General features: G+C 42.1%; 4 protein-coding genes across 9 annotated transcripts in view; 2 read left to right on the top strand and 2 right to left on the bottom strand.

The window, feature by feature from the left end:
* Positions 1-4,482, top strand: part of LOC110530085 (girdin) — an 80,596-nt gene extending 76,114 nt beyond the window's left edge. For 4 of the 5 annotated variants that reach the window (XM_036986194.1, XM_036986209.1, XM_036986205.1 and 1 more), the window contains one exon: positions 1,711-4,482. In XM_036986194.1, the coding sequence (XP_036842089.1) occupies positions 1,711-1,775 (65 nt within the window). In that variant the 3' untranslated portion in view covers positions 1,776-4,482. The remainder of the gene's footprint in view (positions 1-1,710) is intronic. The other variant, XM_036986199.1, reaches the window with a different exon arrangement.
* Positions 4,483-4,583: 101 nt separating this feature from the next.
* Positions 4,584-6,281, bottom strand: LOC110530099 (prolyl-tRNA synthetase associated domain-containing protein 1). 2 transcript variants are annotated; one of them, XM_021612916.2, is made up of 2 exons: positions 6,061-6,281; positions 4,584-5,464 (listed from the first exon to the last, which is right to left on the bottom strand). In XM_021612916.2, the coding sequence occupies exons 1-2, from the start codon at positions 6,202-6,204 to the stop codon at positions 5,036-5,038; spliced, it is 573 nt and encodes a 190-aa protein (XP_021468591.1). In that variant the 5' UTR covers positions 6,205-6,281; the 3' UTR covers positions 4,584-5,035. The 2 variants fall into 2 exon arrangements, with proteins under 2 accessions (XP_021468591.1, XP_036842121.1); XM_036986226.1 differs by lacking the exon at positions 6,061-6,281 and adding an exon at positions 5,660-5,889 and having other exon boundaries at positions 4,679-5,464.
* Positions 6,282-6,945: 664 nt separating this feature from the next.
* LOC110530107 (ubiquitin-40S ribosomal protein S27a) lies at positions 6,946-9,650 on the bottom strand. Its single transcript, XM_021612927.2, has 6 exons — positions 9,572-9,650; positions 9,398-9,462; positions 8,872-8,926; positions 8,689-8,774; positions 7,532-7,663; positions 6,946-7,135 (listed from the first exon to the last, which is right to left on the bottom strand). The coding sequence occupies exons 2-6, from the start codon at positions 9,443-9,445 to the stop codon at positions 6,986-6,988; spliced, it is 471 nt and encodes a 156-aa protein (XP_021468602.1). The 5' UTR covers positions 9,446-9,462; positions 9,572-9,650; the 3' UTR covers positions 6,946-6,985.
* LOC110530093 (clathrin heavy chain linker domain-containing protein 1) lies at positions 9,637-18,867 on the top strand. Its single transcript, XM_021612901.2, has 11 exons — positions 9,637-10,138; positions 10,290-10,477; positions 10,572-10,711; positions 12,463-12,664; positions 12,774-12,889; positions 13,122-13,221; positions 13,317-13,423; positions 13,863-14,043; positions 14,229-14,431; positions 14,538-14,717; positions 14,818-18,867. Exons 1-11 carry the CDS (start codon positions 9,941-9,943, stop codon positions 15,012-15,014), a joined length of 1,812 nt encoding a protein of 603 aa, XP_021468576.2. The 5' UTR covers positions 9,637-9,940; the 3' UTR covers positions 15,015-18,867.
* The last annotated feature ends 7,228 nt before the right edge of the window (positions 18,868-26,095 follow it).

Raw genomic sequence — 26,095 nt, forward strand, 5'->3', positions numbered from 1 at the left:
CACAGGGGCCAAGAGCCACACCTTCCTCTCCCTCAACACCTCCCTGGTCAGTAACATCAGTGGTCCCCCAGGCAAAACACACCCCCAGCCCAACTCTGTTCAAACTGCCCAGAACCAACCAAATGGGCAAAAGCCCTGCCCACCTGACCAGAATGGGGAACAGGAGGTAATTGACACCAATCATGTGCTCGATGCTGACCAATCCCCATCCCAACCCCTTAGCCCAGAGGACCAACAATCATTGTGGTATGAGTATGGCTGTGTCTGAATGTGTGGCGCCCTGGTCAGCTACTGATCTGGGACCTGCATAAGGACCAGTGATGGTGGGGGAGAAAGAAGGAACTCTGCATGCTTTATCAACGCACTATCATACTATGTTTTCTGTTGCGCTTTCGTGTTTTCATGGCTGATTTGTAAATCACAATTCCTCACCTCTGGTTTGGTCTATCTCTTTGTCTTGTGGAAGTGGGGTTCTCTGGATGTCTTTGCTTCAATGGTCCGTTCACACTATTCATTAATCAAACCTCTTGTTTGGCTCACATTTTAAAGCTATTACATGACTGCATTATGGGGGACATGAATAGCTGTTCTTGTTATTTTAATCAACATTTACCATTTATTTTCCAATCACAAATGCATCTTCAGGAAACATGTTGCAAAGCTACATTAACTATCATTTGGACATTCAGTTCATCTTTTCTTTTTAAATCTCCATGTCAGAGGTCCTCCAGAGTTAACATGGAGCTCTGTATGAGGCTGGTAGAACATGTCCCATGATAGGCTGTCTGAGGACCACATTAACTGCCAATAAGCTCTATTTATGGATCTATTTATGAATCTAGCCCTTCAGAGGAAAGAGCTACTATCTTTAACAGGAAACCAGTTTCTCGTCTATTAATGTGAGATAATAGATTGTTTCCCTTTTTTTCTTATTGGGTGTTTGGTATGTGGGAGAATACTGTCCTCTCTAAAGTACTGTATCGCATTTCATTACCAGTCTGATTCTACTGTATCGACCTCGATGCATATTCACTGAACTGCATGGCTTTATTCTGTCTTGGTTTGTTCTGGACCTCTCATTTTGATTGTTGTGATCAAAATGGTTTTGTCTTTTTCTTTGGTGTGTTTGTGTTTTGTGCATATGACACGTTTTGTCTGTTCCATTTAATTTTCTGAACAAATCCTTCTCAATTGGGGTTAAGGGATGGTTTTGGAAGAAACGTCATTCACTAAATGATTTGAGAGGAAATGTAAGTTGTAGAGAGAATGTTGCCTTCCTAGTGTTAGTGGTGAGAGAAATTTGCAAGTGAGACGAATGTGATTGTCAGATTATTTTGTGAATGAAGGTTCTTCTACTCTTGGTTGTCATGGTATTGGATCTGGGGAAGGTGTTGTGAGAATGCTCACGGCCACAATACAAATTCCAATAGCACAATAACTTGTTTTAGGTTATGTATTATTGTAGACTGACTGGGTACACCTTGTACAAACGTATATTATGAACCATATGAAGTTATATTCAAGGGCAGAAAGCACTCCTTTATGCACCAGTAGTAGGAGTAGTGATGTCGTTGGTAGTTTAGATGTATTTATTTCTGCTTCGTGATGTATTTACCATTTTGAAATAGTTTTATCGTATTTATCTTGTGTGTATAAACCATTAACTGCAGCCTTTATTCAGATGGAATATAACATGCTTTTGTTCTGCAGATGTGGAAGTGTTACAAGAGCGCAGAAAGTCAAAAAGCGGAACTGGGGAGCAACAAAGCTCCTAAACATTAATGATGAGCTCAAGTGGTGAGTGCTGCTCTCCAAGTCCAACAGGGAGATGGGGGGGGGGGGCTCCATGGTAACCCAAAGTGGTGTAACAGATGTCCCATCCTGGACATGCTTGCTAATGCTACGCTGGTGTGTATTTGTCGTCCCCCCTGGCCTGGCTGGTGCCACCCGGTAAAGGGCACATGAATGGACCGTCTGCATGGCGTCTGGTGGAACACGCTTTGCCCATTTATGTGCCCAATCCCTAATAACAGGAGGACCTGTCTGTCCTGCTACACGTACATGCACCCCCTCCCTCCCTCCCTGCTCCTCAGTGATACTGTGTGTCCATAGCTGGCTTTTCTTATAACTTTTTTCTGTTCATATTCAGGAAAAAGCACCGGTGGCTCTATACAAGGTTGTGGTCCCTTTGCGAGCTTATCTATCTGCAGTACTGCATGGCTTTGGTGTCGTGCAGCTGAAACCCCTCCCCTTACCCTGACTGTCGATGCATGTAGACCGCTTTCCTGTGCGTCCATATCTACATGTTCATCTTCTTCTCTGTCATTTCTGCCTCTAACTTTTTTCTGTCCGCTTCTCTTCTTCTCTTTCACTCTGTCTGCCTCCAGCTCAGAGGAAAGTGACCTTCAAGCTGTCTGTTTGACTTTGAAGCCTTTAAAAGTTGGTCTACTTAGATGGTCTTCAGTGAGAAAAGCTTGTAAAAACAACAACATTTAAATCAATTTCAAGAATGCTTCAATAGAGAAAAGTAAACTTCCTCTCTTTTTTCCTTGAATCAAGGAAACAAAACTCATAAAGGGACATTTCTAAAATGTTAAATTTCATATTCATAATCTCCAGCAACCACCCGAACATCAACATATGGGAAAATGGCGCGTTTCTATGTTTTGTAGTAAAAAACAGAGGAAGATATGTTTCCAATTATATCATTGTTGTGCATTGTGTGATTTTTAACCAATTATGAGTAGGTATTGCTTGCTAATTGGTTGATGTTGTTGGAAAATATATTTTTTACTGCAAAACATAAATGCACCTTTTTTTACATATGTTGATGTTGGGGTGGTGCTGGAGGTGATGAATATGAAGTAGAAACATGTTGAAATTTCCCTTTAAGACATATAGGTAACTGCCAAAATAAAAGAAATGCCAACAAAGTGTCTTAATAGGGCGTTGGGCCACCCAGAACAGCTTCAATGCGCCTTGTCATATATTCTACAAGTGTCTGGAACTCTATTGGAGGGATGCGACACCTTTCTTCCACAAGAAATTCCATCATTTTGTGTTTTGTTGATGGTGGTGAAAAACGCTGTCTCAGACACCACTCCAGAATCTCCCATAAGTGTTCAATTGGGTTGAGATCTGGTGACTGAGACAGCCATGACATATGGGTTGAGATCTGGTGACTGAGACAGCCATGAGATATGGTTTATATCGTTTTCATGCTCATCAGACCATTCAGTGACCAATCGTGCCCTGTGGAGGGAAATAGGGCCCGTTTGTTTCGCATGGCCCGGTACGCCGGGTGGGTGTAGATTTCACTTAAGGACCAATGGGAGCACCGGGCCATGCAAAATTCTCAGAATAGATGTGTATGTATTGGTGTTTACCTTGCCCTCTAAGGGGTTGAGAGGACCTAAACCATGGCAGGAAAATGCTCCCCACACCATAACAGTGCTGTGAGAACCCTCATTTACTCAAGTTTCTCCTTTATTTTGGCAGTTACCAGTATGTGGTGACAATTGTTTTTCTAAAATGGACTTTCTGGCAAATTTTTACCTTTTTATTTAACTAGACAAGTCAGTTAAGAACAATTTCTTATTTTCAATGACGGCATAGGAACAGTGGGTTAACTGCCTTGTTCAGGGGCAGAACGACAGATTTTTACCTTGTCAGCTCGGGGATTCGATCATGCAACCTTTCGGTTACTAGTCCAACGCTCGAACCACTAGGCTAACTGCTATGGTGACAGGCTGCTAATGTTCACTCTACACGGACCTACACTTGGTGCCAATGTTCACGCAAAGCCAAATGGGTGAGCTTAAACTAGACCCTGGGGACTCCACGTTGTCCTCTGTGTGACTTTGAATCAGCTGGACTTTTGCAGTCTGCCATTTGATGTTAATGATACTCTTTGTAAATGAGCATGCACATGCAACATCTTTCTACTGTGGAACAGCTGACGTCTACTTTCAGCAATATGCACCGGAAATAAACTGCATGTGGACACAGAACAACAAGGTCAACCACAATCTGCATGGAGCAATCAATCAACACGCTTTCCTCCCAATCAGAATGGACTATGTTTTAAGTTGTGTTCCTCTGAAATGCCAAAATGACTATCGCAGGAAGCCATGCCATCTGTTTGATTGACAGCCAATCCAATCAAGATAAAGGCTGTGTGAGCTGAATGGCACAGCGTATATGTGTACAGTGCTGTCAGATTACCGTGTCTGTGATGATGACCTAGTGTCCACTTCCTCCACTTTTACATAAATCCATTTGATGTAATGAAGACTCCTGTGTGTCATTTCATCTTCACTGCCCACAGCGTCAAGTCTTCATCTCATAAAGGACTGTCAAGTGTCATCTATTCTTTGTCTGATGAATAATAACTTGAATAATTTGTTGTTGGGATATTGGATGAAAGTAATATCATGATTTCTACAGACAGATTGATGTAATGCCCATTTAAATATTATATATGCCTGCACTGTTTATTCTGCTTTATTGAACATTTTTAGATCCGAACCGGATCTTTGTCAGGGCGGTGAATTGGGAGCAAATACAGTGTGAAGACCTTCCTGTTCTTTACATGTGTTCTTTATTAGCCCAGCACCTAAGTTAAGGATGTGCCTAGAAAGATAGCATATAATCCCAGACGATATGAGTGGGGAATCAATGTTTCATCATCTGCTTTATTACACTGCAGTATTTAGTATCAAAACAGTGTAAATGACTAGATCTCGCAGAGGGAGATACAATGCAAACGCCATAAATCACTACTACATTGTCTTTCAACCATGTACATGATATAACCAACTATCTACTGGTCTCTTGACCATAGAAAACAAGGACTCTCCATCCCTTGTTCTGTCCCAAATGTTTGACTATTATTTTTTATTTTTTTTTACAATAATGGACATTTCTTGATAACCCGAAGTACAGGCACAAAGGTAAATAACTTTTAAATAAATCATTGTACCAAGCCAAAGCACAGCCTGACAGGATAGTAAGTATATTAATTTCAAGGTATTTACTAGTCAAAGCTCTGAAGAACTGGCTCATGTCCTGTCTCCTTTAAAAACTTCAAGAGATCCTCTGGCTTTAGTCCCATAGAGCCAGCATTGGTCATGGGATGGAAGTAAACTCGCTCATGGCCTCCGTTGACCAGGTCGCTGTCCAGGACAACCTTGACGCTCTGGTCCTTATCGCAGAAGAGTGCCAGGGCAGTGGCACAGCCTTGGCCCACCTTCAGTTTCTCCAACATGGCTGCCTCCTCAGCAAAGCGGAGGTTGCCGCTACCCAAGCCTAGCTTCTTAGCCAGGTCGTTGAGGTTGACTGGACGGTCATGGCGGACAGAGACTAGCCACAGGCCCTTCTTCTTCTTGTCTTTCAGGAAGAGGTTCTTAGTAACTGCTCCACTGAGGTCTTGCAGGTGAGGCATCATCTCTTCCACAGTGAATACCTAAGGGAGAAAGTGTCAGAGGACATGTTACTTTGGTATCTGATGTCTAAAATGGCTCCCTCTCGTTTCATCTACTCTGAAATGGAAGGTCTGGACAAGTACAATTTCCAGTAGGCATCTATCCTACTGTTTTCAACTAGACTGGTAACAGATCAACACCGGAGAGACGACAACTGAAATTAATTGCAATCCTACCAAAAATCAGAAGGAACAATTCACTGAATAGTACAAGAGAACATATGATCTATTAAAAGTCTCATGCGGGATAATTGTCCCGTTTTCTACCTGTAAGATCTACACATCGAATAAGCACCAGTACTAAAATGAACATGGCTTGCCTATAGATGTATATAGGATGAGTCATCGTGCGACACCTAGTTGTGGTTGTAAAAGGGAACACAAAATAAAGCCCAGTAAAAGTGTCAATTATTTTTCAAAATAACAAAACAATGCACGGCTAAATTCTTATTCTATGAGCGATGGTGGGGATGTGCATTTGTTCTCCAATCCAGTGCATTGAAGTATTATTCAACAACTCACTGGACCACCTTAGTTTAGCTAACGTTAGCTAGCTTGCTAACGTTATTGGTTCTTACCGGTGGATGGTCTACGCAGACCGTCTGGATATTCAGACTTTCCAAATACTTAACCAACTCAGTCCGGAGATCAGGTGTTGCCATTGTTAATTTGAAGAAAAAATAAACGCTATTCAGACAAATCGGAACACTCCAACGTAGCATACACTTCCTCAGTCGCGACTCATTCCACAAACCTGTATTTACATAACTGCGCAAGCGCAAACGAACGAATGAACAAACCCAGTCAATGGAGAATTGTGTTTCATGGTTTGTAGATGTGTCACCCATTAGTGATTTTCAGTAGTTGCGACTCAATTCTTAAGTTCCATTGTATTAGAATATAATTAAAAGCCGCCCATGGGTAAATTATTTCCTTTAAGTGATGAATACAATTGCATCAATACAAAGCAGTAGTTAAGAGTTACCTTAAAAAAAAGATCCGTTCAAAACCAATGGGGACCACACAAATGCCGCGTTTACATGTCAGTTTTCAACGAGAGCACGAACGTAAATGCCGTCAGCCGGCACACTTAAAATATTTCAACTTGCCGTAGCGTTCTGTCGGGTGTTGATTTGCACTTTTTACTTAAATCCCCAGAGCAACTCAGTCGTGCTGTCACCAGCTCTCTTCCTTTCTTGTCCCACTACGTGGACGGGTATGACGATTTTTGTGCCCCTCTGCTAAATGAAGCACGAGCCATGTGGAACATTCAGTGACAACTGACAAGTCGCATTGTAAAAATCAATAGTTTTACAATGCCCATTTTATTTGAAATAATGTTCCAAGCCTAAAAAGACAATTTAATTTGTAGCCCTGCTAATAATAACCCTATGAAAATGTCTAAATTGGAAACCAGTCTGTCTATCCATTGTGGGTAAAAATATAAGAATCAAGCCATCACAGTGATTGGTAAAAACATTTTATTTACTCCAGTCCAATAGATTACTTGTCCTCAGGCTTGTTGAAGCAGTAGGTGAGGCAGCACTTTCCACAGTAGTGCCTATCAAAGTGGCTGGCCATGAACACGCCAGCGCCACACTCATCAGCTGGGCACTCACGACGCAGACGGTGGATCTTGCCATTTTCGTCAACCTGGGGAAACACAATGGAAGCCATAAGTACAGCAATGGAACACAAGACAGTGGCTGTGTTCAGTAGGATACAACATAGCAAAGGGTTTGCATTTTTTTTAAAGTGCTATTTTTATGACAGGCCTCATTGATGAGGAATTCTTGACACCACAGGAAGTCTGAATGTTCATTTTAAATTTTGGCCAAAAATGTCCTTGGTTATTAGACAAGTTTGGGTAGCAGTATGTCCCCAGTTTCATTCAGCTTGAAAACAAATCAAATAACAACCATCTACAAAACAATAGTTGGCTCCAATCACTAGAGATATGGTAGTGGTCACAGCCAATACAGCCTACTACCAAAATGCATATAATTAATTGAATCTAGCTGAAATCCACAAAAAAAGTTAATGCCTTACCTTGTAGTACTTGAGAACTGCGAGTTTGACCTTCTTCCTCTTGTGCTTGTTCTTCTTGGGAGTGGTGTAGGACTTCTTCTTCCTCTTCTTGGCACCCCCACGCAGTCTCAGCACCAAGTGCAGAGTGGACTCCTGCAGGAAAAAGCAACAGTTCAGCCAAACAGACAACATATGTTGAATGACTTCAGTGGTCAAAACTGCATATGACAAAATAATAATAAAAAAACACTTTTGACTGTATGATGGTGAGGAGAAACTCCCAAATAAACTAAGGTTATTCACCAGTCACAGAATTAACAAAATCACCCAGAAACAAAAAAGCAGTACAATGCTGGGAAACAATTAATTATCTAACCTGCCACCAAAAATAACTCCCGATGGCAATAATGTTGCATTAACATGAATTGGTATACTTTGAACATTAACTGAATATTCAGCACACCTCTTAAATGTGATCAGATAAATGTAACCAAAAAAGCATCTTAGTGGGCCTTAGGAGGTTAAGGGGGAGACAGGTAGCCTAGTGGCTAGATCGAATCCCTGAGCTGACAAGGTAAAAAAAAAGATAGGTCGTTCTGCCATTGAATAAGGAAGTTAACCCACTGTTCTAAGGCCGTCATTGTAATTAAGAATGTTCTTAACTGACATGCCTAGTTAAAAATATGTTATTTTTTAAGAGGCTGAAAATCAGACCCAACAACACCCAGACCTGACCTATAATATAGTTAAATTAGTTAGCCGAGCTGACCTGGTCATTTCCACATGTATACGCAGGGCCATGCTATATATATATATATATATATATATATATATATATATATATAAAAAAGACTAGAACCGAGAGAAAAAATAATAATTCCACCAAGTTGCTCTTCTGGTTACTGAATACATCTATAGCTTTTAGCATATTTAAGGCCTAGCCAAAATATATGTAAAGCAGTGGCCAGGTCCATTCAGGCCCACCAGCTGTACTTACACCTGATGGCTATAGAACAGAACCCAACCAGAGTCCCAAGTCAGGTAAACATATGGAGACCTCTGAGAAACCCTGGTCTAAGGGAATTGTGTTGGCACTTAGTTGATGTAATCTACTTCCTGCAACACATTTACTAAGGTGTAGTATTGTCAAATGTTTAGGGAGGCTAAAATGTTCTCACCTTCTGAATGTTGTAGTCAGACAGTGTGCGTCCATCCTCCAGCTGCTTACCAGCGAAGATCAACCTCTGCTGATCAGGAGGGATACCTAGAGGGGGACCAGAGTTCAGTCTTTGACAGCCAACGTCAGTGCTCTCTTATATTCAATTCAACGGATGACGAGGATGAAAAATTAATGTAATTACCTTCTTTGTCTTGAATCTTAGCTTTGACATTTTCAATGGTATCTGAAGGCTCAACCTGGAAATAAGAGAACCTGTCAGTTTTTAAAACAGTAACGTGGCTAACAAGACTTCCCAGGATATTGATTAACGTCAACTTGTTACCAGCCAAACGTCAAGAACAAATATCACTTATCAAATGATAAGTTACATGTTAAAATATAGTTCAATTAGTTAGCCAAGCTGACCTGGTCATTTCCACGTGTATACGCAGGGCCATGCTATCAAAATGTAGCTAGCTAACGTTACTGTAACATTAGCCAACTAGCTAACGTAGCAGTTCAGAATTTAAAAAAAATCTAAGCTCACAGGTTGGCTATTTGCGGCTAATTCCAATAAAAATGAGTTGACTTACAAATGTATAAGGCTGATTGATTACTGAAATTACGCACTCTAGAATACTTTATTTTTTAAATCATGTACACATGCTCCGCTAGTAGAGGAAAGAAGCCCTCCATCACAACTTGTGACACAAGCCCCAAGTACCCACCTCGAGGGTTATAGTCTTCCCCGTGAGGGTTTTGACAAAAATCTGCATCTTGGCGTTCAATCCACCTGCACATATGAACGATAGCGTTGTATTTATAACTATTTCAGATTTAACACAGTATACAATGTCGTTATTATGGTAAATAATGGCCTAAAACAGAGAGCACGATCTTACCACAGGTCTCCTGCTAATGGCGGATCATGAGAAGAGGTCTTTCGACGCGTGCGACGGGGTTTTCGGGGCTCGTCTGCAGGGAGTAGGTGTGAAATAAGATGCCTGTTCAAAAAAGCTCTCTCAGTAAAGTTTATTTACATAACGCTTATTTTCACCTTAACATATGTTGTTTCGTTTTTATCTGAAAATATGATTAGTTTTGATCGTTTTTTTTGTTGTTGTCGATGTTATAACTACATTACCCAACATACCCTGGAGATGTCCATAGCAACCTTCCTGTTTATCTTTTGGACATTTATCTGCAATATTTCTCCGTGTTGGAGAAATGAAACCATGCTCTAAGCAGCAATTGAAAAACATAAGAAAATCATGTCTGGGGCTGGAAACTTACATCACTCCGCAGAAGAATCTGAAAGAAGAACATTGCCACCTATCAAATCTGCCAGTGACAAGTATTTCCTAGAATCTCTTGGTGAATACATTCAACATGAGATGGAACGTCTGATGTGTCCAGACGAGGGACCTGATGAGCAACGTTACATCATTTACAGTTCTGCATTTGATAAGGTATCAACATGAACCACCATACCCTTTCGCCTTGTTTCAGCATCATCACTCAATCGTTTTTTTAGGCCTACACACGTGAACTGATCAGAATGCCTAGGCTAACTTGTTGCGTTGTAACTATGCCTGTCTCTTGCTTGTTTGATTTTCTCAGGTAATTGAGTATGCAACTGCATACAAAACCATTCTCACTTCCATCAAGAAAGAGTATGATGAGTTTGTCTGTGCCATAAAGAAGAGTGAGTGTGATGCCAAGTTAGCACATGGAAAACTGAAGGCCATGGTGGCCCAGCCCACCTCCCTTATGTACTGTAAGAGAAGAGCTGTCCAGCTTCAGGAAAGGCAAGAGAATCACTACCATTTTTCAACATGGCACAATGCGGCCCCAGAGTATAGTATATCATCCATGCCTAAACCTTGTTTTGTCCCGTTCTAGGATTGCTATCATTCAGAGAGACACTGCAGAGTTGCAGGCTGAGTTAAATAGACTACAGGAGTCAAGGAGAGACAAGAGACCCTCATTGCGTCAGAAGACCTCAGACAGCAAGACATTACGGCCCGTTGGGCAAATTCCAGGCATGGCCCGACATTGCTGAACTCATTGTGCCGTTTTGTATTGTCATAACATTATAATGGCTGTATGTTTACCCAAGTACATACAGTGCCTTGCGAAAGTATTCGGCCCCCTTGAACTTTGCGACCTTTTGCCACATTTCAGGCTTCAAACATAAAGATATAAAACTGTATTTTTTTGTGAAGAATCAACAACAAGTGGGACACAATCATGAAGTGGAACGACATTTATTGGATATTTCAAACTTTTTTAACAAATCAAAAACTGAAAAATTGGGCGTGCAAAATTATTCAGCCCATTTACTTTCAGTGCAGCAAACTCTCTCCAGAAGTTCAGTGAGGATCTCTGAATGATCCAATGTTGACCTAAATGACTAATGATGATAAATACAATCCACCTGTGTGTAATCAAGTCTCCGTATAAATGCACCTGCACTGTGATAGTCTCAGAGGTCCGTTAAAAGCGCAGAGGGCATCATGAAGAACAAGGAACACACCAGGCAGGTCCGAGATACTGTTGTGAAGAAGTTTAAAGCCGGATTTGGATACAAAAAGATTTCCCAAGCTTTAAACATCCCAAGGAGCACTGTGCAAGCGATAATATTGAAATGGAAGGAGTATCAGACTACTGCAAATCTACCAAGACCTGGCCGTCCCTCTAAACTTTCAGCTCATACAAGGAGAAGATTGATCAGAGATGCAGCCAAGAGGCCCATGATCACTCTGGATGAACTGCAGAGATCTACAGCTGAGGTGGGAGACTCTGTCCATAGGACAACAATCAGTCGTATATTGCACAAATCTGGCCTTTATGGAAGAGTGGCAAGAAGAAAGCCATTTCTTAAAGATATCCATAAAAAGTGTTGTTTAAAGTTTGCCACAAGCCACCTGGGAGACACACCAAACATGTGGAAGAAGGTGCTCTGGTCAGATGAAACCCAAATTGAACTTTTTGGCAACAATGCAAAACGTTATGTTTGGCGTAAAAGCAACACAGCTGAACACACCATCCCCACTGTCAAACATGGTGGTGGCAGCATCATGGTTTGGGCCTGCTTTTCTTCAGCAGGGACAGGGAAGATGGTTAAAATTGATGGGAAGATGGATGGAGCCAAATACAGGACCATTCTGGAAGAAAACCTGATGGAGTCTGCAAAAGACCTGAGACTGGGACGGAGATTTGTCTTCCAACAAGACAATGATCCAAAACATAAAGCAAAATCTACAATGGAATGGTTCAAAAATAAACATATCCAGGTGTTAGAATGGCCAAGTCAAAGTCCAGACCTGAATCCAATCGAGAATCTGTGGAAAGAACTGAAAACTGCTGTTCACAAATGCTCTCCATCCAACCTCACTGAGCTCGAGATGTTTTGCAAGGAGGAATGGGGAAAAAATTTCAGTCTCTCGATGTGCAAAACTGATAGAGACATACCCCAAGCAAAAGGTGGCGCTACAAAGTATTAACTTAAGGGGGCTGAATAATTTTGCACGCCCAATTTTTCAGTTTTTGATTTGTTAAAAAAGTTTGAAATATCCAATAAATGTCGTTCCACTTCATGATTGTGTCCCACTTGTTGTTGATTCTTCACAAAAAAATACAGTTTTATATCTTTATGTTTGAAGCCTGAAATGTGGCAAAAGGTCGCAAAGTTCAAGGGGGCCGAATACTTTCGCAAGGCACTGTATTGTCATGTGTCATGTCATGTCAATATGTCATTCATGAGCGGTGCTTACAGTATAGTTTTTTCCAGGTCTGACATTTGATGAGTCGATGAACCCAGCAGCTCTGGCAAAGCATTTGGAGTACCTTGAGCGAAAGCGAGCCGACCTGCAGATAAAGAGGAAGAGCCAGTATGTATCTGTTTCTGTCAAGGATGACCTGGACAATAAAATGCGATCCGCCCTGGACCAGAGGGATGAGCTGGCAGTGGAGAATGAGAGACTCCAACTCCGGTGAGACTGTGTCTCACTTTGCTCAAGACTCACTGGCACAAGTGGCTATAGAATACCATTGAAGACGCCTATGTTGTTGCTAAAGTTATCGGTTCTTCTGGTTTTCTAGATACAAAAAGATGAAGTTTCTGAATGACTCCCTCATGACATGGGAAAAGACAGGAAAAGAAGTCACTCTACTGGAGTTCATAACATCAAAACTGGAGAATATATTTGATCTGAAAAGTATTTTACACTTCCACTTTAGCATACAAGTGTATGTTAGTATTATTGACACTGACAGTGAATTAAGTTCTAGTCAGGGATAATGTAGCCTAGCTTTTTGTGTGTTATAACCTATTTGTCTTCTACTTATGATGCGGCAGGCCTATAAACCTCACGAGAGCTTTTGTGTGTTTTTTAACTATGATAAGGCTCATGATACAGCAGCAGTAAAGTGATATGATTTTCATTTTAGTGAGCGACACTGATTTCCTTGGCATTAGTGCAGTAGTGTTTGAAGAGGATGATCCCAGCAAGGTCAATGAATCGGAGCTCTTGGTGGATTACATTGAAAGGTACTTCAGTTCTTTTCCGAGTTCTAGTACTATGCTCTCAACCAATGCATACTGTATGTATAGATCATTCCTCTATGTGTTGTGTCTCCCTGCAGGTTCATTGACCTATTTGAGGGGGGTGAGTATGAGGCAGCTGCTTTCCATGCTGCCAAATCCCCTCATGGAGTTTTGAGAAACATGGAGACAATGGAAAGGTTCAAAGGTGGAAAATCTTTATTTTCTATCTTATACAGACGTCCTATAGTGTTGTGGTCGCTATACACACATCATGTGGGTCATTGTGGTCTCAACCATAAAGTAACTCTGCATCTTGTACAGGCATACAGCACATAAATCAAATTTAATTTGTCATGTGCCAAATACAAGAGATGTAGGCCTTACCGTGAAATGCTTACTTTTACAAGCCCTTAACAAGAAATAGAGTCAGGAAAATGTTTACAAAATAAAATGATGTAAAAATAAAAAGTAACAACGTAGAATTACATAATAATAACGGGGCTATATACAGGGGGCCTGGTACAGAGTAAATGTGCGGGGGTACAGGTTAGTCGAGGTAATTTGTACATGTAGGTAGGGGTATATAGAGCATATAAGTCTGTATGAACTGTTTTCAACCTATGTCATCTTTGTTTCCCCTCTAGCGGTCACAGTGTACCAGGGCCAGGGGGAACTGCCCCCTCTGCTTCTCTTCTTCCAGGCACTCATGATCTCGGTGCATGCTGGGAAACAGCTGCCTGGGGAGACCCTGTCAGTGGAGGGGGTCCGGTGTGCCATGCAGCTCAACTATGTAGAACTGGTCACACACTGGGTAACCCAGAAGAGGTCAGCATATCAGAGTGTATAAATAATATGAGCGTTAGGGGTTATGAGTCTTTTTGTTGTACGGTTTGAATGGTATAGCTGGGCATGGTTGTAGCAATCACAATATAAGATATATAGGTATTGTGTTTAGAGCTCTTTGTTATTGAGTCTATGTCGGGTTACAGCTTTCTCCATACCCTTCTCAGGCTAACATACAGCGAGGCTCTGGGGGATGTGATCTGTGAGCATGGAGACAGGAAGCCGCGGATGGCCGACACATGCTTGGCTCTGGCCCACATCGTCTACAAGGCCTGCGGCGTGCTCAGGAAGGCCGCACTGAGCATGTGCAAGAGAGGCATGACCAGCAGTACTATGGAGTTTATCTATCAAAGCAAAGGCTTTACTGCAGGTGGGAAACACTCATTTACAGATACTATTCACACACATCCTATGTAGTAAATGTGTGAGTGACTCAGTGTGTGTGTATTGTTCTCTGTGTGTATGTTTGTGCGCAGGTGACTGTCTGTTTGTGCTGAAGGGTTGTCCCAGTCTGGCTCTTCTCCAGGCGTTGACTCAGGAGTACCAGGGCCAGCCTGCAGTGCTTTCTTTGGGCTTTGCCTGCCATGCTCTGCTCAACTCTGATCTGGAGGACCTGGCACTGCAGATGGTGGAGAAAACACATTCAAGTGGGCAAGGTAGTTAGGCTATACCCACCCACCAATCAGCAGGGCAACCACACATGGTCGCGCACACACATACACAAGTTGAGTTGACTAGTGGTGCTGTCATTTTCAGGTACTTTGGAGAAGGTGATTCTGGATGATACTGGGTGTTCTGCAGAGAACTGGGGTGAGATAGCAGGTTGCTGTGGCCAGAAGAACAAGCCTTTACTGGCCAAGGAGATCCTCTCCATTCTGCTGTCTCAGTCAGGGGCCATGCGCCTCTCCCCTGGCATGGAGAGCTCCAGGTTGATGCAGCATGTGTTCATGTAGAGAGACAGCCACTAGAGGGTGCCCATGGGACAGATCTGCACCACCAATCCAAGAGGCCTCCCACCATGGCAAGCCCATTCATAACTCACTGCATCATACTGCTCACTGCTTACAGAGAGAAATGCAGTCATCCACACTGGTCCTCCAGATCATTAAATCATTTCAATGTGATTTGACTTTGATTAATATCACAAGTGTCAAGTTCCATCTTTATCAGAAAGCACAAAGCATTGCCATGTTATTAAATTGATATCAATTGAACATTGTCAAACGTCACTTAATAGTTGGTTTATTATTTATTCCTCAATATAATTGACTCTTAACTAGACTCAGAATTTCAAACAGTTTAAACTTCATCTAAGAAAATTATCACTACGTGTTTAGATTTGGATCAATGGCATCTCCGACATCCAACATAATTCATGGTGACAAGCTCTACAGAATATTGAATTTCCCTGTAATAAATTCCCCATTTCCTGCCTCCAGAACACCACTGACTATCCCCACAGAGGTAAGACCTGATTGTCGCTCCCTGAGAGGCGTGCTATTACCTATATACACTATCACCAGAAATACGAGGAGGACACAATGGTAGATAGAACAGTAGCTCACTAACCTTCCACTCACACAGTGGACCCATTGTCCCAGACAGTGCAGGGCCAGTCTCAGTCACCCTGCCATATTAGAGTGAATGAAGCTTCCACACAGCACAAACAACACCCACCATCAATAAACACAGCCTCCAGTTTCCTCTGTCTCTGCCTAGGAGACATGAAGCCACACTGAGCTAACTGTGTGTCTATGATTCCCACAGTTAATCAATTCCGCTCATGTCTGGGGCCGCGTTTCAGTGTATATCTGTTTGATCCGTTAATGGGTTAGTGAATGGACGTGTGTAGTTGATGGCCTTATATGTCATACTAATTTAAACTCGGAACCGATCAACTGTGATATTGAAAGCAGGGCTCTTATAGAGACTTGTATTCATACACATTGTGTACATTTAGCATCAGTGTTGTGATTATCAATATACTGTTATTGATGCTGGTATCTCTCCAGGCACTAGAGCTGTTTAGCCCCCACAATCTGTGCTGTTAGCTCTTTGAACATCACTACTTGTAGTGTTAGCACAATGATACTAGCACTGTGTTGTCAGACGGCAGACTGGAGGCAGCTGGTATCCAAGGGAGACGGAGAGAGGAAAAAAGAGGGGGTTGGCAATATGTGAGGCAAAGATGGAGAGAGAGTAAGACTGACATGCTGGTATAGCATCTCTATTACAGAGAGGAAGGAGAAGAGACATTGTGTAGGGGAAAACAAGGAACAAAGTGAGAAACAGGGAAAGTGTGAAAATCAGAAAATGGTAGCGGGGGGTGAGAGATTATGCTGAATCAGCTCTTCATGGCGCCATCCCTGCTGCTGTTATTGATCTCCCGCAGTAAGAGGAGCTGGAGCTGGCCTGGCCTGCTGATGGCCCCACTGCATGAAACAGCTCCCCAGACACCCTACCTCCCTGCCCCCTCACCCACCAGCTCACAAAGAACCCTAGTGCCCTGCCCTGAGGCCTACCTCAGCCCTGAATCTCTGTGTCAAGGGTAAAAGGTGTTGAGTTCTGCCTCCTCACATCTCTTGTTTTCTATGCTAAAACTATTATCAACAAGAAAAAGCCTTGCAATCCATCTTCCCTAAACGATGCACTCAAGAGTTGTGTTTTACAAACTGCCTATTAGTCAGGTTTCAGTTTATGACAGGATGTAACAGGATGCACTTAGTGTCCTTGGATAGCACTTCTGGAAGATGTAGAAATATTGATGGTAGTTTTTGCTAGTATCATATTGTCTTGAATGGTCCTTTAAATAGGTTTTTGCCTGCACCATCCTCCCTGTCAGAACCTGTTTAACAGCTCAGGATTTTTCCTCTGTATTCCAGCCCCAGTGTGTTTCTCATCTCCCAGAGTGTGGCACAGATAAGGGCCCTCTCCTCAGTCCAGCAACGTAATGTGAACTGACAGCCGTGTCTAGCTCACACAGCCTCTGGTCTAGATAGAGCTCAGTACAGCAGACCAGCAAAAATAGAGAGCAAGGGGGGCGTTGGCCCTCATGTTTCACATCCAGACAGTGTCCACAGTGGTTTGACTTACTTCTAGGCCTTTGTTTGATAGAGCAATGTTAGTGGTATACATGGTTTTAAAAGGAATGTAGTCAGGATTAAATAGCTGTGTCAAGCCTTCTATTTCTGATCCGTGATTGAGCAGACTGTTGCACATTTGTACTGGGGTGGGAAGGGGAATCTTTGGAATAAACAGCGCCTCTCTCACACTTTGTATTGATGTCTCCTGGCTTGACTGTGTATATTTAGCCACTGTGGTAGTGCCCTGTCCATTTTGTTGATATTTCCATGGATTAAAGCAGTGCCACATTAGGTTTGCAATGGGGATGGAAAATAGTCCATTGATTTCCAGCATGTCAGATGGGCAGAGAGAGAGAGAGTGCTTTGTTGTGCAGCTGTCTTTATTATATTGGCAGCAAATATCTCCTCTCCAGGGTTAGTTTATGTGACATACTCTGTAAACAGACTGGGGTCGAAGGGGGTCGGAGAGGGGTCATTCACATAAAAGAAAAACAATGTTTGGAACAGGATCAAGAGGAAATATCTAATTTTGCCATATCACTGATGAAACTCTTGGATTGTTAAACCTGATAACCGCCAGCTCTAAAACTTTCTGTTCTGTCCAATGCATTTCTCCATCTTCAGTGTGTGGCTGGGTTTCTGTGTCAGAGAGAAGAGATCTATCTGCCTTGTAATTACATTCTGTGTTTAATCTCCAGGGAATGGGAGCCAACCAGGAGGCCTGGGCTACAGAATTAAGGCTTCAAAGACGATTTTCAATGAATCATCACTCTGCTAGTCCTAGCACGCCTAAAAAAAACTAATTAGAGACATGGGGAATTTGCATATATGAATCATAATCTCCAATTAAGGGGTGAAAACAGTAGCCTTTGTTTTGTGTCCCAGAGGAGACGGGGACATGTTACGTAAGTGTTTCCTCTTTCAATTAACACTGGCCTGCTCCAATCACAACAGGAACAGCATGTTTTTAGGACAGTATATCGATGTACCTCCTGTATACAGCCATTTTGGGCTTCCACCCTGAGAGGGGACTGCTTGTTTTCATTGGGGTTGATTAATCATGCTATAAACATCTTTAGGGTGTTGTATGTAGATTCTGTTTGGCAGAATGGATGTTTGGCAGAATCTTTCATTTTTCAAGTTGCTCGCCCACTGCCTTGGTCGGTCAGTATAAAGATGCTCGTCAACACAATCTTTTAGGTTTTTAAGAATGTCTTGTTCTTAAGATAACCAATTAATAATGTAGAAAATTGGATGAGGTAACCTATTCAAAACAATAAAAAAATGTGTCAAAAAACCGTTACCCCGACAGCCTTCACTTTCCATCAGCATTCAAATGGAAGTTGTTTTTCTCATCAAGTGATGATTCTGTCTTAACATGCCTCATCACTTCCTCACTCTCCTGCATAAATGAACAAGGAAGTATGGGATCCGTTTGCTACATGATATCCTCCCACTGCCAACAATTTTCAAAGCTGAATGTGCATGTGAATCAATTACTTAGGCTGACTTCATACATACCATAGATCAGGGGTTCTCAAACTCGGTCCTGGCCTCCCCTGGGGCACGTTTAGTTTTTTCACTAGCACTACAATGGTGGTTCAAATAATCAAAGCTTGATTATGAGTTGGTTATTTGAATAAGCTGTATAGTTCTAGGACAACTGTAACAATTGTCGTTGGGAGAAAGAGAAGAGGACCAAAGTGCAGCGTGGTACGTTTGGTCAGGGCGTGAGTTGGGGTAGGCGTGAGGGCGTGAGTTGGGGTGTATTTCTGTGTTTGGTCTGGTATAGTTCCCAATCAGAGGCAGCTGTTTATCGTTGTCTCTGATTGAGAACCATACTTAGGCAGCCTGTTTTCCCACTGATTTGTGGGTAGTTATTTTCTGTTTAGTGTTTTTGTTGCACCTTTCAGAACTGTTTTGTTTTAGTCGTGGTTTCGCCTTTGTTAGTTTTGTGTCTGGTTTAATAAATATAACATGAACACTTACCACGCTGCGCGTTGGTCCGATCCATCCTATTCCTCCTCAGAAAAGGAAGACAATCGTTACAGCAACAAACAAACAAACGTGCACCCAGGGGGCCCAGGACCGAGTCTGGAAAACCCTGCCTTAGATGACGATGTTAATGGTCTTGTCTAATGATTAAAAGTTCATGAAAAGTGCTGCTCACTGGGGGTCATACATGTGGTTATACTGGTAGTTTTACAGATGTATAATCATTGGTCTGTGCTGCGTCTACCTCGTGTTGCCTCAGAAGGTTGTCAGACTGTTTACTGCATCCTATCACAGGTTTCACTTGGCAAGCAGCCTGCTCAATGCAGCAGCCAGTGTTCATGGATTATGGGTATTCTGCAGTTTGGTTGGAGAGACACTAGGCCAAAAAATATTGATGAGGTAATTCAAGGCATTTACCACTGACCTTCAGTCCCTTGTTCACACACACACACACACACATTACAATCGTCAATCACTTCCTCTGTCATGAACATAGCATTCTGTCATATTTGCTGTCTCATGCACTCAGCCTTTATTTCACACTTCTGGAGGAGTCATACCACTGCCCCTCCTTCTTTGTCGATCTCTCTCACAACCACACATAGACACACCTACAGGATAAAGCTTTAGAGTCTCAGTCTCATTGCTGAGAACAGAAACGGAAAACTGTCTAACATCAACTGCAACAGAAAACTGGGTCAAATTCATCTCTCTATCAAATAAGAAAATCTACTTGAGTGAAATGTTCTTCAAGCAAAGGCCTCCTATTACTGTGTTTGCTTTTAATCATATAATTGTTCCAAATATTGACAAACGCTAAATAAAATGAAATGTCAAAGAGACACACAGAGCATTCTTACTCATCAGATGCCATTGAAGAAGCTATGATAAGTGAACATTCCAGACATTTCTGACTGAATACCAGCGTGTCTGTGTTATCAGAGCTATTGTGAGAGTTGGACAGGTTGAGTTAATTCTGGTTCTTCACCAAGGAGTCCAACAATCGGGTGAATCCAGTTCTCCCTCCTGTAGGGAAGCCATGTGATAAGAAATTGAGCTTCTGTAATTAGGCCTCTTATGTGGGCCACTTCTGCAGACTCATCAATAAAACAACATGTTAGTGTTGCTATACCGCTCTAGCTGGAGCAGAAACAGACCATAACATCATCTGTGCCATGATCCTCTCCCAAAACAAACCAAAACAACAGTGAAAGTGAATGCACAGTGCCCGTCTTTAATCTACTCAAACACTAGTGTCATGAGTATACGTACATTATGTATTATATTGAGCTGGTGTCCAATATTCTTTTGTATCAGCTTGTGTTCCTTATATGTTCACATTTATTCACCCTGAGCTGTTTAAATGCCATATTATTTCCTTTCTCTGTGTTTTATTTCTGTAATCTTCATGGTCAGGCTCCAAGATGGCTATCTCTATATATCAGGGAGGTATGACTAAGCTGTGTGAGTCTGCTGATGACTGATGACTTCACCTCTAAAGCCACTCCAGGCCATAGTTTATAACAATGATGTAAAATACTGTGACAAAGATATTCACAGGAGATGGAGTCACACCGGATGAAGGTCTTTTGCAACCACCAACACATGTCCAACAAGCTGAGTGGTTACCAGGCAACATTACTAAGCAGAACAACTGCCATCCTCCCACTTTTCTATTCACATTCCTTGAATGCAGCTATGGATTAAACAAACCTTTTACTTGTAAACACATCTCTCATTTTCAATGAAAGTTTGACACCCTAGTCCTGCCTATGCCAGAGTTTGTCGGACAGAAGGAGATGCCACATGCCTGTCCCATTTAAAACAAAGGCTCAAGTCTAGCCATGCCAATGGTGCTGACACCCCACTCTCTCACACCTGTTCTAATGAGGATTACCCCCTTATGCTGCAATGCCAGGGCAATGCCTCTCTTCAGCCTCCATGCCTGCCCTAACATGAATCTGCACATTACCATTCAGGCAAAGGGTCATATCACAGGGCAGGGTCGTATTCAAGGTCATAAGACCCATATGAGTAATTGTTTATGTTTGCCCTGCCTTGAGGCATGATTACATATTCCACGTAGATTACAACTGTGTTCCCTTCAAAGGAACTGCACACAAACCTCTATATTACTACTCATTATTCCCATATCTACAGTTGAAGTTGGAAGTTTACATACACTTAGGTTGTAGTCATTAAAACTAGTTTTTCAACCACTCCACAAATGTATTGTTAACAAACTATAGTTTTGGCAAGTCGGTTAGGACATCTACTTTGTGCATGATACAAGTCATTTTTCCAACAATTGTTTACAGACAGATTATTTCACTTATAATTCACTGTATCACAATTCCAGTGGGTGAGAAGTTTACATGCACTAAATTGGAAAATTCCAGAAAATGATGTCATGGCTTTAGAAGCTTCTGATAGGCTAATTGACCTAATTTGAGTCAATTGAAGGTGTACCTGTGGATGTATTTCAAGGCCTACCTTCAAATTCAGTGTCTCTTTGATTGACATCATTTGAAAATCAAAAGAAATCAGCCAAGACCTGTTGTAGACCTCCACAAGTCTGGTTCATCCTTGGGAGCAATTTCCAAATGCCAGAAGGTATCATGTTTATCTGTACAAACAATGGTACGCAAGTATAAACACCATGGGACTACGCAGCTGTCATACTGCTCAGGAAGGAGACTTGTTCTGTCTCCTAGAGATGAACGTACTTTGGTGCGAAAAGTGCAAATCAATCCCAGAACAACAGCAAAGGACCTTGTGAAGATGCTGGAGGAAACCGGTACAAAAGTATCTATATCCACAGTAAAATGAGTCCTATATCGACATAACCTGAAAGGCCGCTCAGCAAGGAAGAAGTCACTGCTCCAAAACCGCCATAAAGTTTGCAACTGCACATGGGGACAAAGACCGTACTTTTTAGAGAAATGTCCGCTGGTCTAATGAAACAAAACTAAAACAATTTGGCCGTAATGACCATCGTTATGTTTGGAGGAAAAAGGGTGAGGCTTGCAAGCCAAAGAACACCATCCCAACCGTGAAGCATGGGGGTGGCAGCATCATATTGTGGGGGTGCTTTGCTGCAGGAGAGACTGGTACAATTCACAAAATAGATGGCATCATGAGGAATAAAAATGAGGTGGATATATTGAATTCAGTGCCTTACATCTGTCAGGAAGTTAAATTTTGGTCACAAATGGGTCTTCCAAATGGACAATGACCCTAAGCATACTTCCAAAGTTGTGGCAAAATGGCTTAAGGATAAAGTCAAGGTATTAGAGTGGCCATCACAAAGCCCTGACATCAATCCTATAGAAAATGTGTGGGCAGAACTGAAAAAGCATGTGCGAGCAAGGAGGCCTGCAAACCTGACTCGGTTACACCAGCTCTTTCAGGAGGAATGGGCCAGAATTCACCCAACTCATTGTGAGAAGCTTGTGGAGGCTACCCGTAACTTTTGACCCAAGTGAAACAATTTAAAGGCAATGCTACCAAATACTAATTGAGTGTATGTAAACTTCTGACCCACTGGGAATGTGATGAAAGAAATAAAAGCTGAAATAAATCATTCTCTCTACTATTATTCTGACATTTCAGATTCTTAAAATAAAGTGGCGATCCTAACTGACCTTAGACAGGGAATTTTTACTCTGATTAAATGTCAGGAATTGTGAAAAACTGAGTTTAAATGTATTTGTCTAAGGTGTATGTAAACCTCCGACTTCAACTGTATAATTCACATCGCTTCCTATCTCACTCATCAGCATATCTGGTATTTATGTGTTAGCGGTTATAATGTTACCTTGTTAGCATAGCAGGTATTTATGGTAATGATTATATCGTTACCTCATCAGCATAGTGTCACATCCTACCTCCTACTATTAGCTCGTGTGTGGAATGTCATTAACCTATTAACTTCAGTCTATGAGCGTGGCACACCAAGACAATTCCACCTCTCTTGTTGATTAACCTATGGGTTCACTCGTGCATTAAGCACTCTCCTTTCTTTCAACCAATGGGCATGAATCTGGAGGAGTATTTACTGTATATGTCAACTCAAACTTGTTGTTTTGTAGCAATGACCTTCCAACTCCCCACCACCACCCAACATTGTCTGTCATCAGCATCTGGCTCTGAGGAGCATTCCTCATAGACGAGGCCTACCCCAAACTATTCCATTTTTCCTTTTTTAACTAGGCAAGTCAGTTAAGAACAAATTCTTATTTTCAATGACAGCCTAGGAACAGTGGGTTAACTGCCTGTTCAGGGGCAGAACGACAGATTTGTACCTTGTCAGCTCGGGGATTTGAGCTTGCAACCTTCCGGTTACTAGTCCAACACTCTAACCACTAGGCTACCCTGCCCGGCCCCGGCCATATTTTTTTCTGTCTATTCTGTCATTCAGTTAAGGCTATACTGGATTGAACTGAATTATGGGCCATCCTCCCCTCACCAGCCTCCTGTCGTCTCACCCACTCCAAAGAGAGGTCTCTGTGGCTCAGAATGTGAATTGTCTCTGACGGTCAGTGGCTGATCCTGTGTGACTGAAACTGTCAAGGGCCGCCACACTTGAGATCACTGGCAGATGCAGGCTGGCTTTTTCTGGCTCCCTATCTTCTCCACTTTCAGCACAAGGCCCCATTCCTCAGATAGCAGATTTTTTGGAAGACTCATGTAGTGAACTTACACATACATGCCTGAGCCCTGGCATGGACCTCGATCTGCCAATTATTCCCTCTCAGCTCCAGACAGGAAAGAGAGTGATTTTTTTCAGCCATTGTGTGCCAAATGACCCGTATGACAGGCCAGCACCACATTACTATTGCAGTTTGCGTTACAAGATGGTAGTTTAAGTATGTGTTTTAGCACCTCTAGTTGTTTGATGCATCGGATGGGGCCACAGTGTCTCCTGACCCCTCCTGTCTCAGCCTCCAGTATTTATGCTGCAGTAGTTTATGTGTCGGGGGCTAGGGTCAGTCTGTTATATCTGGAGTACTTCTCCTGTCTTATCCGGTGTCCTGTGTGAATTTAAGTATGCTCTCTCTAATTCTCTCTTTCTCTCTTTCTTTCTCTCTCTCGGAGGACCATGCCTCAGGACTACCTGGCATGATGACTCCTTGTTGTCCCCAGTCCACCTGGCCGTGCTGCTGCTCCAGTTTCAAATGCGGTAATGGAATCCTGACCTGTTCACCGGACGTGCTACCTGTCCCAGACCTATTATTTGACCATGCTGGTCATTTATGAACATTTGAACATCTTGGTCATGTTCTGTTATAATCTCCACCCGGCACAGCCAGAAGAGGACTGGCCACCCCTCATAGCCTGGTTCCTCTCTAGATTTCTTCCTAGGTTTCGGCCTTTCTAGGTAGTTTTTCCTAGCCAACGCGCTTCAACACCTGCATTGCTTGCTGTTTGGGGTTTTAGGCTGGGTTTCTGTACAGCACTTTGAGATATCAGCTGATGTACGAAAGGCTATATAAATACATTTGATTTGATTTGAGTTGTCTGTAATGAATAAGTTTCTTCATCACTCTTGATGGTTGTGTACAATCTTGCTGAGAAGGTTGTCTTTTTTTTGTGGGGGGGGGGGGGGGGGGGGGGGTCACACAAAGAGATGACTGGAAGCAGCACTGTCAACCTTTTTGAAGCCGAGGACTGTAGTAACTTAACAGGAAGTAATGGGCAGGGTGATTTAAGATATTGTAGCATGGGCTATGTTAAACAGAAGAGGTTTTTACAAGCCTTGTCGTACCAGTTACCGCAAGATACTATTTCAGTGTGACCATTTTCAAAGCTATCGGGTGTCTCCTCTGTATATTTGTATGTGAATGTACAGTTCAGGGGAGTACTCCCCTCCCTCTCGTCTCTCTCACACACAGGTACGCAAATACGCACACTTATATCCACCGTTATGAGCTTGCAAAGCTATAGGAAAGGGTTTTCTGCAAAGTCACAGTAGGATTTCAGTCCAGCTTCCACCAAGTGCACAGCTGAAATTCCTAGAAGAGAGGAGCAATCGTGGTTATTTGGGAGATGATTGATATCCAAGAGCAAATGCCCCCCTAACATGGTCATGCTATGTTACTCTGAGGGAAAGCAATACAGTACTGAACATGTAATCTAAAATCACATTTTAGTCAAACAAATAATGTAAAAGTGATTTCCTTCTGCTCTCTATCTCTTTCTCTCTCGCTCCAGTGCGGTGTTGGGTGCTGTTTATATTTTGTCAGCCAAGGAACTGACCATAACTAGAGCTACTGTACGTCCACATGTTGCAGTAATTCAAGAGCTGGCCAAGAGGGAATTGTCACCCTAATCACATTGCAAATCCATTGTAAGGATTAAACAATTTGACAAAATAGATAGGAATTTCATAAGAATTTCTTAAGGAGAGTTTCTTTACATTGAATACATTGTGTCTAATGTAGTAGATATATCACATCACATAGACCACATTTAATCCATAACATCTATTTTGTAAGGTAGGAATCTGTATCACCTTGAGATGCTTTTTCATGCATGTTCTTGTATAGCTTCCCACGCTTCAACACACCTTAGAAAATGAACCTGTGCATGCCAAAATGGAGACCGCAGAGCACAAAATAAAAACATTGCAGAACCAGCCCTTTTAATTGAACGGTTTAATTGAGCTTGGGAAATGCATTCTACAAATTAATTATGATCATTATTAATTAGGATATCACTATATACAAAGCACCCACAAAATAATCCACAAACAATGCACAGTCAAAAATGTTTATTACCTAAGGCATGTGTCTCAAAGTTTTCGAGTGTTTTGTGGTGTTCATTTGATATGTGTATGTGTAGGAAGAGCTGCTGTCCAGCCAAGGATTAAAGAGTAAATTAAAGTGATGTAACAGTGCTCCAAAAAAACGTAACTTTGTCTCATGCAACTGTAATGTTAGGTCATCCAATGACTC

The sequence above is a fragment of the Oncorhynchus mykiss genome, chromosome 1 (assembly GCF_013265735.2).
Source record: "Oncorhynchus mykiss isolate Arlee chromosome 1, USDA_OmykA_1.1, whole genome shotgun sequence".
Classification (NCBI taxonomy): domain Eukaryota; kingdom Metazoa; phylum Chordata; class Actinopteri; order Salmoniformes; family Salmonidae; genus Oncorhynchus; species Oncorhynchus mykiss.